Here is a 13,707-nt window from a genome sequence, read left to right as displayed (position 1 = left end):
GCTGCCTCGAGATCGAAGAGGTGAGCCATCATGCCTGGCTTCAGCTGGCCCTCATTCACGCTCGAGCCTCGGCTGCTCTTTAGGTTGAGTGCACTCCTAAACTGAAGAAAACAGGACGAAGTCTCCTCCTAGACCCTCAGATCCACGGATCTTCACTACTAAGCCGAGTAGAGAGCTCTTGCACAGCCGCGAATCGCTCGGAGAAGAAGGGCCAGAACGGAAGTAGTCGGAACCCGGAGGCCGCCGGAACGCGGGACTAGCCGGAGCCCGGAAGTGCGGACTAACTCTGCGGTCGTTCCGGAAGCTCAGGTCCCAGCATGGCTTTGGGAGGGAAGGCACCCAAGAGGAAGAAGGGCCAGGAGCGGAGGTGAGCGGCCCGCGGCGTTGGCTTGGGTGCGGGGTGGCGAGTGGCTCGCGGCCTGGAAGAGACTGTGCCTGTGTTTGCAGACAGAGCCCTGAAGATGGCGTGGGGAACGCGGCCGCCGACTACCAGGTGGGACAGGTTGCCGACAGCCTGCGGGGCGGCCAGAGACCTTCCGGAGGCGGGACGGGGCGGCTGGCAGCTCTCTTCAGCGCCGCGGAGTCACGGGCTGCACCCGTGTTTGTGCCTGTGCCCCAGGTGAGTGGCCGGACTGCGGCTTGAGTGTCCCCTTAGAGCTAGGTGTAGAGGGTAACTCGCCTGACAGCATCAGCTGTCCGCCCCTGGAGCAAGGCAAGCGTTTCGCCCTCAGCCCTGTTTATTGGTTGACAGGGTCTCTTGTAGCTGCTTAGGCCTCAGATTCTGTAATGTACCCGAGGTCGATCGTCCTCCATCCAGCTTCTTGAGTGCTTAGATTACAGGACTGCTCCATCATATCTGACTTGACTTTTTAGTTTGAGAAAGGGTCTCACTAGTTGCCCATATTGACTTTTAGCACAAAGTGTAGCCCAGATGCCATACTGCTGCCTCAGCTTTCCACTGAAAAGTGGAATCACAGGTGTGTGTGAGACCAAGCCCATCAAATCTGGTTCCACGACTAATGTCAAGAATTCTCTGCTTCTCTGTAACCAGTGAGGAAGAAGTAGTATCAATCTAGAAAGAGCACAGTGTTGCTCAGGGATTTGAAGGCAAGGATTTTGCTATGTAGCCCTGGTTGACCTGGCATAAGCTCCTACTGCCTCCACATCCTGAACGCTGGAATTACAGGCATAGGCCACAACACAGTCATAGGGTCAGAATTCTTAAGAGCTTGACGTATTAAGTCTGACTTGAAACTCTTGAAAGGAAACCCCTAAGAGAAGAAAAGCCGATGATGAAGAAGAAAGTACATCCCAGATTAAAAAGCCAGCTGTGCAAACCCCTGCAAAAAGGATGAAAGTGAAGAAACTCTCTGATGCAGAGGAGAGGCTGGCAGACAGGTTGGTGAGTTCTCCTTTTTACAGGCAGTTTTGAAAAATTAATGTTCATCTTATTTTTTTTCTCATTGTATAGTTCTCAAATTAAAAAAAATACATTATATAAAGTCTCATAGTATAGTTAGCTAAAAAATACGAAGACCCCGTTTATCCAAAGTGAACAGTTACTGGTGGATCAGCCATTCAGGTCTTTCCTTTCCATCTCTGCCTCTTGTTATTTCTGGGCCGTCCTTGGTAGGTATTTACCCCCATCACTGTAACCCTGTGGTTTATGTCTTCAGTGTTTCAGGATGGCTATCAAACATGAATTTGGTTTTTCATGTGGAAACCAGATTTCCATCATTAACTTAAACTTTTTTTAATAGAATATTTGAGTTAGTATCCAGATAGCTACACCAGTACTACTTTTCCAGTTATTGTTTCTTGCTGTCTTGGGGGGTGAGGTAGGGCAGGGATTTCCTTCCTTCCTTCTTTTCTTCCTTTTTCTTTTAAGATTTATTTATTTATTGTGTATATAGTGTTCTGTCTGCATATATGCCTGCTGGCCAGAAGAGGGCACCAGATCTCATTTCTGATGGTTGCAGGACTGGCTTTGTCAGCTGCTGTTGTTTTTGGTTTGTTGTTTTGTTTTTGACTCTTTTCTTTGATTATTCCTTAAAAACTAGGGAGAGTGCTCTAGCAAGTGCTGACCTAGAAGAAGAGCTTCATCAGGAGCAGGGGCAGGAAAGGAGAAAGTCTCAGTCTCGTGGTAAAGCAGCAGGTGGCGCGGCCCTCAGCCATGATGGAGACCAAAGAAGAAAAATCCCACTCAACCCTGAAGAAGAGCGGTTGAAAAACGAGAGGACTGTGTTTGTCGGCAATTTGCCTGTCACATGTAATAAGAAGGTGAGTGGGAAGGGCATTTTAAACCTAGGGAAGTTGTTGGCTGAGGTCACTTTTTTATTGAGCTAATCGTTGATAACTCGTTGCCGTAGCTTTGCTGTGCTTCCTACTCACCACACCGTAGATGGTTCTGGTGCCGACACCTCCTTGATCCCGGAGTCACAGACAGAATCCGGCTGTGTGTTTGTGTATGTGTGTGATACGTGTGTGGTCTAATTCAGGCTTCTGAAGGTCATGTTTGAAGCGGCAGTAGCTTTTCCTGGCTTTTTTCTCTTCTGCTTCCTTCCTGTTAACACCTCTAGAATGTAAACTGGATCGCTCTCTCTCTTCACTGCTCTGTGGAGCTCATGAGAGGACGCCTGACAAACAGCACAGGCTCAGTGATGTCTGCTGTGCGGGGCACAGGAGAGGATGCCTGACACAGCACAGGCTGAGTGATGTCTGCTGTGTGGAGCGCTGGAGAGGACGCCTGACACAGCTCAGGCTGAGTGATGTCTGCTGTGTGGAAGAGTGAACACTCAGGTGCCTTTCGTGCTGCAGGCTTCACTGAAGCCGTACATTTGCCTTCTATGAACATGTGGTTGGTCGTCACTGCCTGAGCAGTCCTCAGGCCCAAATCCTGCTCACCTTTGGAAGAATAGGTTTATATTCTCCTTCCTTAAAAGCAGCCTAGGAAACACTGACTTTTTTTCTGTCCCCTAGTGTTTGATTCGTAAAGATATCACGCACTGTCTTTTTAAAAAATCTTTTTAGATTTGTTTCATGCGTATGAATATTTTGCCTACATGTATGTATGTGTACTACATATGTGCCTGGTGCCTGTGGTGGTCAGAAGAAGTAAATAATCAGATTCCCTGGAAGGTGAAGTAACGTGATTGTGAGCTGCCATTTAGGTGCTGGGAGCCAAACCCAGGTCCCCTGTAAGAGTAACAAGGGCTCTTAACCACAGAGTCATCTCCCCAGTCCTCCTTTCTGTTTGTGAGAAAAGATCTCTTTATGTCTTATCTGGCTTCTAACTCTGCCTCCACCCCCAAAGTGCTAGGGTGAGACACCGGCCAAGTCGTTTTTGTCAGTTTGGTACGCGTCTCCATGAGTCACCCTGTGTACCCTGGTCCAGCCTTGAGATCTCAGGCATTCTGCCTTAGCCTCCTGTATACATTTTACTGTTGGTTATGATCTCCCTTTTATGTCATAAGAACTCAAAGGAAAGGTGCTCTGAAAAAATATTCCTACGTTTTAAATTAGAATTAGTTGTAGAAATTATTGTCCTACCCCTTAAAAATGTATGTTCTTCACATCTTGAGATAGGCAAAGACTAACTGGGATTCTCTTGAAGCAGTGTTCTGAAGTAAACAGTTGGCAGATTTCCCTGTGGGTCGGCGTCATTCAAAGGCATTTTGGATTAAGCCAGTGTAAAAAGATCCGAGAATGTGTGCAAGACACAAGTCTGACCTCAGTTTAAAGTGTCTCACAGACTGTAAGCGTGGAGCCTCAGCTAGCACCGACCATGAGTGGATGCCAATGTCAACCTTAGTTGTGCTTGTCTTCTCCCCAAGCTTCTGGGAACTCTTCTGTCCACCCCGCCGAAGTCACCTGTTTTCTGACGTGCTCTTTGGTTTTTAGATGCCGGATGTAAACACTAATCTTGCTTCCACTTTGTGTTTCTAGTGCTGGGATAAGAGACCTAGACTACTATAGTTGGTTCTGAAATGTTCTTAAAGTGTAGCAGTGAACACTTGTTCAAGGTGTTAACTAACATGTATGTGCTTATTGTTTATTTTAGAAGCTGAAGTCATTCTTTAAAGAGTATGGACAGATAGAATCCGTACGATTTCGTTCTGTGGTAAGTGTCCTCTCCAAATAAAGACTCCAAAAAAATTTTGGGGCCCCGTGGATATATAATCTCTTAGATGCGAAGGAAATCACATTTCCTCCTGACCAGTTCAAACGTTTTAAATACATGGATCAGAGAGGATGGTTTAATTTATAAATGCTCCCCCCCATTTGCTTTATAAAATTGTTTTCATCCTGTTTTTCATGACTCTTCGCTGTGTTGGAGTCATCCTGCAGTTTGAGCGCCCAGTGTCTGTGCTTGTGCTGTGTTGTCTGCGAGTGGCTGTGGACTGTGATGCTATCTGGGAATTCCTTGTCTCTTCTCCCGTCTGTCTGAGATAGGGCTTCCTGTATCCCTGTGCAGCTCAGGAGGGTTGCTGTATTCCTCATCTTCTTGTCTCAGTGCTGGGATTACAGGACTATAGACATGTGCTGCAGCTCCTGGCTCACAGGTGTTAGGATAATTGTCTCTGATTCGATTTCCCTAAGGTGTTTTGAGCTGCATGTGGTTAGCATCGATTGGCTTTTACTAAAATGTAACTTACGTGGCTGGAGTATAGCAGGGGTAGAGCACATGTCGGCATGTATGAAGCCCTGAGAGCAGCCTCCAGCCCTGAGAAAGGGGAAGAATAAAAGTGTTAACCAGTTTGAAAAATACTCCAAAATCAAATTTGTAATGTTTTTTTTTTTTTTTTCTTAAAAGATGCCAGCAGAGGGAACACTAACCAAAAAGTTGGCTGCAATAAAGTAAGTTTATAATTAGATTATTTTTTTTTTTAGACCGTCCTAGTGTTCTGTAAGGTCCACCCTGATTTATTTCAGTATACCTGCTCGTGGCTAGTTAGTTAATTTGTTTGTTTTCATCTTGTGGCCATAAATAAGTGGAGTGAATGGATGGTTTGGTTTGGTTTTTTGAGAAAAAGTCTCATCATGTAGCCCTGACTGACTGAGCTTACAGAGATCTGCCTATCTGTGCCTCCCAAGTGCTGAAATTAAAGGTATGCACTCCCAGGCCCAGACAGGCCTTACATTTCTAAGGCAGTGTCTTGCTATGGAACTCCTGAGTCTCTGCCTTTGTTTATGGGTGCTGAGCGTACAGGGGAGCACCACACATCTGGCCACTTTTAGGACTGTGACGTTTGAGCCTGGAGAAGGCATTGCCGCAGTCTGCACCCTGAATGCCTCCTCAGCCCCGTGTGCTGGTGTACCTGCGCAGTGCGTCTGCCTCTGCCTGGGCAGCCGCTCACTCGCCTGCTTTCTGAGCTGTGAGTGCTAGTATGTCTGTGAGCAGACCCCACACTTCATGATGCTCTGCCTCCTTGATTCTGGGGATGGCACACATACTACCTCTGAGCTCACTCCAGCCCATTCCGTCCTGGTCTGACTTTCCTCCGCAGGGTTCTGAGATCCGTGCTGTGTACATCAGTGATCTGTTCTTTGTCAATACTGTTTCCTCGTGTGGAAAGTGAGCATTAGGTCATTCACTAGCCCTCTAGCATTCAGTGATTCCAGATTTTACCTTTCATGCATAAAGGACATTTGCGGACAGGTAATGTCTCCTGACAAAGTCCCTGAGGGAGAATGGCTGTGCCATACAGTCAGTGTGTTTTAGCTTCCTAAAAGGTAGCCCCCCACTGCCCATCATTCTTGCATGGTTTTCATTCCACCAGCACTCGGTGAGAACACCACATGTCCGTCCGTGTCCTCCGCAGCTGCAGGAACGTGTCAGCCTTTTTGAAGACTCTTGCTATGCTTTTGTAAGATGGCAACATCTTTTTATGTGCTTGCTGGGTCTTCACTGTTTGGTCAAGTATTGTGAAAACCTCACCTGTTTACTACCGTCTTTGTCCCTTGTTTCTGAGGGAGAGAGAGGGACGGCGTGGGGAGAGTTACATATTCTGCACGCAGAAGCTTTGGTGTCTTTTAAAGAAGTTTCACATCTTATTGAGGATCCAGTGTGGAGGGCTGCCACTGTTAGTGAGCGGTAGTGTAGTGGGAATGAGGGCACCGAGCTGTGGTCGCCCCTCCGTGCTATTGTTTATTTGTGATGTACGTATATGGGCGTGTGTGTGTTACAGTGTGCTTGTGGGATGTGTGATGACTAAGTCACAAAACAATCCCACACCAGTTCAGAATTATGAATAATAAAAGGGTTATTTATTTAAGGGGAAAGCTTACAGATCACTGTCCTAGACAACAGTCCTCTGCGCAAACAGGAACAGAGTCTAGCAGCTGGAAGCAAGAGAATGGGCCTACGTTTACTGCTGCTTTTACAGTATGAGACCACGCCCAAGTGGGCTGATATCTTAAAGGCTATTGGCTGAAGGAGCAGAATGTGCTCCCACAGCACAGCACCAAGTGGGTACTAGGGGATCAAACTCAGTCAGTCTTGGTGGCCGGCATCTTTACCCACTGAGCCATCTTTTAGGCTAGACTTGGCCTTTTGCCTTTGATGGGTCTTAATGTCCCGTACCATGTCGCTGACAGGAGGTTCCCTTTCCTCCTCTAGCCCTGGAGTCTTGGCTCTGCCCCGAGTGGCAGGCTGACTTAGGTGCTGGAGAGCACTGACTGAGCTAACTTGTCAGCCTTTTGACTACCATCAACACTTCTCAGACCCCAGTTTCTTCATCATGAAGTCAGAAAATAACACACACGCCAGGTGAAAGGTTTAGGGCAGTGCTGGGCAGTGTTTTGTGTCTAGTAAATCATAGCTGTTTTTCTCAATAGGAAGGAAGTCACAGAAACCATGACAGTGCCAAGATGGAGAACAGACATGTGCTCCATCTCTAACCCAGAAGCTGTCTGTGGTCAGCTGGTCACAAAGGAAAAATTGTTTTTTCTCCAGTGGTGTCTTACTGGATATACCACATTTAAGTGAGAGCCTGTGGCTAACACAAAACAAACTCAGTGGTATTTTTAAGGGTTTTTTTTTTTTTTTTGTCTCTATTTTGTTTGGGCACTTGTTATCTTACTGATCTTTTGCTTATATATTATAGTTTCTACATGTCTTCCATGCTTTCTTTTTTTTCTGTTTTGCTTTACTTATTTATTTATTTTTTCCTGAGAGAGAGAGAGAGAGAGAGAGAGAGGGCATGGAGTTGGATGGGTGGGGAGGGGGAGGATGTATAAGTCCTGGCTGTCTTGGAACTTGCTCTGTAGACAGACTGGCTTCGAACCCACAGAGATCCTCCTGATTCTTGAGTGGTCCAGTGTGCTGCAGCACGCCATGTTCGTGCCTGGCCCTGCTCACTGGGTATCTTCCTAACAGTTCTCATTTGTGTGTTTGCCTTTGATGACCTCCGCAGCAGGCTGGCATCTTTAGGCAAGGACCAGTGATCATTACTAAGTCTATTTTACTGTTTTGTCTAAGATTTATTTATTTTTATTTTTTATGTATTTGATTGTTTTGCTTGCATGTGTATATGTGTACTGTGTGTGTGTGTGTGGTGTCAGAGGAGACCAGAAAGGATGACAGATCTCCGGAACTGGAGTTACAGATGGCCGTGAACCGCCTTGTGAGTGCTGGGAACTGACCCAGGCCCCCTTCAAGAGCGACACGTGTTCTTAGCCACTGAGCCATCTCCTCAGCCCTCGTCTGTCTTACCGCTATCATTAGTAGCTATTTTCTACTGAATCGCATCTATATTATTACCCTTTGCAAGTGTAGGTCTTGGGCAGCAGCAGCAGCCATAATCACTAAAGGTGAAAAGCCAGCCTGGGGAAATGGCTTTAAGTGGTTATCTTGCAAGCATGAGGACTTAAGCTTGATTCCTAGATCCCTTGTAAAAAAGCTGGGCATAGTGGTTGGCACACTTGTAATCCCTGTGCTGGAGAGGTGAGACAGTAGCCATGCAGTCTAGCCTGTGTGGTGAGACCTAGGCATGAGAAACCCTGTCTCAAAATGTAGATGGTGCCTGCAAGATGTCTCAGCAAGGAAAAGTGCCTGCTTCCAAGGTCAGTGACCTCGGTTCAGTCCCTGGAACCCACATAGTGGGAGGGAAGGATTGACTCCTCCGAGTTGTCCCTGCCTCCACATGAGTGTGTGTGCTCCCCTACCTACAACTAAACACATGTTTTAAAAATACACACAAAAATGGTAGACAGCACTGGAGGGATGACAGATGAGGTTGACTCTGACCTCCGCACATACATGCACATATGTGTAAACACACACAAAAGTGAAGAGCAGCTCTTACATGCCTTGCTTAGAAAGAATATCCTCGACACTCACTGTGGTCCTGACAAAGGGGCCATGTCTGAGCCAGATCAAACCTTTAGACCCAGTAGCAAGTTTACCAGGTACAGAAGGCAGAGGCGCATGTCAGACTGCTTTCTCACAGCAGCAAGTCCATTCAGATTTGTTTGAATGGACAAGTGAAGTGTAATGGATAGCAGTAGACAGGGCTGTGGGGCTCTATCGTGAGAGGGAAGCAGTCCGTGTGGAAGTCGGGAAGGTGGTGCCCATCAGCAGGATGGCTGGGTTGCTGGGTGGGTGGTGGCTGCTAGGGCTTTCGCTCCTGCGCTGAGCTGTTTGTCGATGTGCACTTCCTAGGTGTGTATCCTACAGTGAAAAGCAACAGTTTTTCTAGGTTCGGAGTTGGAGCCAGGATGACATTGCTGATCCTTCCATTGTTCTAGTTGACACTTGTGGGAGTCCTGTTCTCACCGTTCCCTGATGAGTCCCGAGATGGTGCGGGCTTGTTGCTCCTTTTGCTATCTTTATATATCTCTGTTCTTTTTCAAACTACTGGATCTTTTCTTGAAAATGTGGAACTTCCAGTCTGCAAATTTTATCATGTATTGATTATAGAAAACAAAACTCCTGAGTTTGAGGTTAGCAAGTTTTATATGATCTGTTTTTCCTTCTGTTCTCTCTACAGACGTAAATTTCACCCTGACCAAAAAAGCATCAACGCATATGTAGTGTTCAAGGAAGAGGGCGCTGCTGCAAAGGCGCTGCAGAGGTGACCGGGACGGGGACGGGGATGGGGGGGGGGGAGGACAGGGCGGCGCTGGCCTCTTCCCGGAGAGGGCTTTACATGGCCTTCATTACGGCAGATGCCCCATAGCTGAGTGCTGATTTTCAACAGCCACCTCCACTTGTCTTTATATTAGAAACGGGGCTGAGATTGCAGAAGGATTTCGCATTCGAGTTGATCTCGCATCTGAAACCACCTCTGTAAGTAGAATGTGATTTGTTTAAGGATCTTAACAAGACAGCTAGAGATGGTAGCTCATGCCTGTCATCCCTGCATCAGGAGGGTGACAGGAATTACAGGCTCACCTGGCATGACAGTATGAGACTGTCCCAAAGAAGTGGAAAAGAAAACAAGGCAACAACAAAAAGATCTTCACATGAGCCTTGTGGAAAGGTGGACCAGTGGAGGGAGCAGGGGGAGAGTGGGAGAAAGGAACCTTTGTTCTTTAGGGACACAGTATTGGTGTCCAGGGGGTCACAAGACTCAGGTGAACATTCCCTTCACAAATAAGCCACTTCCCATTTGAAGATACTCTCCCACGACCAGCTCTTTAGAGAAAGTAAGAGGTCACCGGAGACTAAAGTCAGGAAAGTTGTTACTCACTTAGGCTGCTTGCTCATGCCTGTGTCGGAGCTGGGGAGGCAGAGGCAAGAGCAGCACATGTTTTGGGCCACGCCGGGCTGTACAGTGAGACCCCATCTCAGAAACCGAAAGCAGAGTTGTTATTTGTTAGAGATAAGGAGCAGTCTGAAGACTCCGTATGCTTGGTAAGTGCTGGAACACAGAGGGCCAGGCTGTGGCTCTGTCTTCTGGTAGGTGCTGTCATCCGCACAGGGTGGTGCCCCGGGACAGGTCGACAGGAAAGGACAAGAACAGTTTGCAGGAGAACAGATTCCATGAGTCTTGAAAGATTTACCTGGGCAGGAAAGTATTCTCAAAGCACAGTGGCAATATCTGTGAGGTGTTATGGGAGGCCGCTTGTTTGTTCCCGGCTACCCAGAACCGAATTAATCACACAGAAACAATATTTAAATCACTGGTTGGGCAGTCACTTAAGCATATTGCTAGCTAGCTCTTATATCTTTGGTTAACCCATTTTTATTATTTTATATTTTGACACGAGGTTCATGGCCCACCAGCAAGGTTCCAGCTGGCAGCTCACCTCTTTCCCCTCTGGCAGCTACTTGGCTTCTCTCTGACTCCGCCTTCTTTCTCCCAGCATTCAGTTTAGTTTTCCCCGCCTAGCTCTGTCCTGCCCTGCTACAGACTCAAGGCAGTTTGTTTATTCATTAACCAATAAAAGCAGCACGTGTACAGAAGGACTCCCCACATCATGGGTGTGTGTGGTCAGTGGGTGTACGGTAGCTAAGAGTACTGCCGGGTAGGTAGGTTGGCAGGCAGACTATGAAACCCTGCTTTGCCTCACTTCATGCAGCGTCTGGGTCTTGTCCATTGTGGGTTCAGAAGCATTCAACATTTCAGTGCTGGAGCAGTGTGACCAGACTGCACATGACAGCTGCATCTTCACGATGAGAGAACTGTAGAGTTAGCCTGCAGAAGTGTGCTTCTCTCAGATGAGAGAGAGAGCAACAGTCAGAGTCAAACCTCTGCTGGACCACAGAGGGTCAGCAAGCTGTGGTGCTTGGCCATATCTGTTGATAAATTTAACTGCACACAACCACAGTTTGCTTTTTTATCTTAAGCTGTTATAGCCGGATGAGAAGTTGCAGTGGAAACCATGTGGCCCTTAAACTCTTTTTTTTTTTTTTTGGTTTTTTGAGACAGGGTTTCTCTGCAGCTTTTTTAGAGCCTGGCCTGGAACTAGCTCTTGTAGACCAGGCTGGCCTCGAACTCACAGAGATCCGCCTGCCTCTGCCTCCCGAGTGCTGGGATTAAAGGCGTGCGCCACCACCGCCCGGCTTGGCCCTTAAACTCTTAAGTCTGAGTGGTTCCCAACCTTCCTAATGCTACGGCTTTTAATGCAGTTCCTCATGCTGTGGTGACCCTCAACATAGATTATCTTCATTACTACTTCATAACTGTACTTTTGCTACTTTTATGAATCGTAAATATCTGTTTGCTAATGGTTTTAGTCATCCCTGTGAAGGGTCATTTGACTACCTAAGGGGTCACGACCCACAGGTTGGGAACCACTGTCTTAGAGCCTGACGTGGTTGCTGATTGGCCTCTCGCAGGCCTTCCCCAAGCACTGCCTGGGAGTGCTGCTGTGATCGGGTCTCTCCTGGTGCTCACGTACTATATGCAGCGGAAACGTAGGAACAGACGTGGGCAGGGTATGATCAAGTCAGGGAGTGGAGCCCCTCAGCCCGTGGAGGGGATGCGGCAGTGGGCGGGGGTGGGCTAGCTCCTGTTCTCTAGTGTACTGACTGTTTCTATTCATCGCTCTTTCAGAGGGACAAGAGATCGGTGTTTGTGGGGAACCTTCCTTACAGTAAGTTTGCTTTAACAAAAGTATAATTGTTGTTACTACACGATAGGGAAAGGAGCGGGATGTAGTTCCGTGGCCAGGGGCTTACCTACATGCCTGAGAGCAGTAACAAGTACAGTAGACGAGAACAAAAGGAAATTGAGTAATTCTGGACGTGGTGGCACAGTGAGTGTCTTTAATCCCATCTAGTTGAGGCCAAGGCAGGAAGACTGGAAAGCGAAGGCCAACTTTAGCTGCCTGGGGGAAAGTTTAGAAAGAGCTGAAGGCGTTGCTCAGTGGCAGAGCTCCTCCCTGGTGCTCCTGCAGCTTTGTGTTCCCTTCCCTTACACCAGAACTGTAGAAACAAAGCTCGAATAATGTGGGGATTGCTTAGGACAGCTTTTAGAGGCATGCTGTGTAGTGCTGTGTTCTCGTGGGCTTTGCTAAGGTTTTTCTAAGGACAATCCACACGTTCACCTCATTTGTGCTTGGATTTGTTTGTAGAAGTTGAAGATGCTGCTTTGGAGAAACACTTTCTGGACTGTGGGAGCATCGTGGCGGTGCGGATCTTGAGAAACCCACTCACAGGCGTCGGCAGAGGGTTTGGCTATGTGCTTTTTGAGGTACGGGGACCAGAGCGCTGCTGCTCTTGGGAATGAATGCCTGTGCCCCGGGGAGGTCGTCAGTGCTGTGTCATGATTCGAATTCCCAGCTTCTGACTCAGGAAAAGCTAAAGTCATAACCACCACAACAGTGCCGTGGCTACAGCTGCCCAAGCATCCTTGTTTGTGCATGCTAGCTAGCAGTACTGTGTAAAACTCTAGATGCTGGGTGTTAGAGGAACCTTACCTTCTGTAAGGTGGAGCAAACACAAGGTTCCTGCATTGAGTTCAGTGACTACTAGTCAGTGTCTCCTGACATTCCTAAGCAGTAGGGGATACCTCTGCTGGATAGCACGTACATTTATTGTTACTATTTTTAATGTGTATGTGAGTATAGGTACCCATGCCAGACATAGGGGGTGCCCCACGAGCTGGAGTGACGGTGGTCATGAGCCACTTGGCCTGGGTGCCAGGAACTGAACTCCCAATTCTCCTTAAGAGCAGTCTGTACTCTTAACTACGGAGTGAGACATCCGTCCAGTGCCCAGGCTCTCTGACTCTTGACAGGCATCCCTGGGAGATGTCAGAAGTCTTGTGTGTGAGGTCTGTATTGCTCTACTGCACTGTCTAGATGTAACTCGCCTCTCTCAGAAGCCTGTAGAGTTCTTTCAGCATCTCAGTATTCAAAATAGTATTAGTCATTCAGTGCTGGAATAGGAGTTTGGACTCACAGAACGTTCTAGAGCCTCTAGTCCCACATCTTAGGGACTATAGGAGAGTTGTCTGTTGTCAAGAGCCCTGTGATGACAAAAGTGAGCCCGTGGCCGTGGCAGTTAGCGTCTGGGGCGGTGACCTGAGCGTGACCTGAGCAGCGGGGGCTCACGCAGGGCTGGGAAACCACAGAGTAGAGGCCTTCATATACCATTGATCTCAGACTTTACTGATCTCTTACATATGAGTTTCTGGTGGATTTAATGGGTTTTTATTACTTTGTTCTTACAGAATACAGATGCTGTTCATCTTGCTTTGAAGTTAAATAATTCTGAGCTAATGGGAAGAAAACTGAGAGTCATGCGTTCTGTTAATAAAGAAAAACTAAAACAACCGAGTTCAAACCCAAGCTTGAAGAATGCCAGTAAACCGAAGCAAAAAGTTACTTTTTCTTCCAAAAATGCATTTATTGGAGAAAAGGCAGTTTTCACGAAAAAGAAGAAAGGACAAAAGAAAAAAGTAAAAGCAAAGAAACCAAAAAAACAGCAGTAATGGCAGAAGCTGCCTCCTTCGTTTCTATGTTGAACACGGGGTTTTTTACAAATTGTGTGGAAAATGTGGGGACTCGCACAGTGGTGTTTTGTACTCATATGTAAGGCTTTTTTTAAAAAAGCATTATTCTTAGATATGAATTTACAGAAAATAATAAACATTAATACTGGTTACTGTGGGAACACTGGTTCCAGATGTGGCCGTGAAAGCCCAAGACAGACTGAGCTGTCGGTAGTAGACGCCTGTCTCTTCCTCTCTCATTCCAGCCATCTAAGAATTGCTGACCAACAAGAACACCCAGAAGTGTGACTGACTTCTAGGCCAT

General features: G+C 47.2%; 1 protein-coding gene across 1 annotated transcript; it reads left to right on the top strand.

Moving 5' to 3' along the window:
- The first annotated feature begins 292 nt into the window (after positions 1-292).
- On the top strand, positions 293-13,564 carry Rbm34 (RNA binding motif protein 34). The gene is made up of 11 exons (XM_038313318.1): positions 293-367; positions 448-619; positions 1,265-1,398; positions 2,061-2,280; positions 4,061-4,120; positions 4,814-4,857; positions 8,991-9,074; positions 9,226-9,289; positions 11,502-11,541; positions 12,022-12,140; positions 13,122-13,564. Exons 1-11 carry the CDS (start codon positions 318-320, stop codon positions 13,380-13,382), a joined length of 1,248 nt encoding a protein of 415 aa, XP_038169246.1. The 5' UTR covers positions 293-317; the 3' UTR covers positions 13,383-13,564.
- Positions 13,565-13,707: the final 143 nt, after the last annotated feature.

This window comes from Arvicola amphibius, chromosome 15, assembly GCF_903992535.2.
Source record: "Arvicola amphibius chromosome 15, mArvAmp1.2, whole genome shotgun sequence".
Taxonomy (NCBI): Eukaryota; Metazoa; Chordata; class Mammalia; order Rodentia; family Cricetidae; genus Arvicola; species Arvicola amphibius.
This window is presented reverse-complemented; position numbering and strand designations above follow the sequence as displayed.

Bases quoted from the DNA above. Each gene is read 5' to 3' on its own strand.
- Rbm34 (XM_038313318.1), top strand. From the start codon at position 318: ATGGCTTTGGGAGGGAAGGCACCCAAGAGGAAGAAGGGCCAGGAGCGG. The intron at 2,281-4,060 runs GTGAGTGGGAAG...TGTTTATTTTAG, and splicing joins CTGTCACATGTAATAAGAAG to AAGCTGAAGTCATTCTTTAA. The intron at 9,290-11,501 runs GTAAGTAGAATG...TCGCTCTTTCAG, and splicing joins TCGCATCTGAAACCACCTCT to AGGGACAAGAGATCGGTGTT.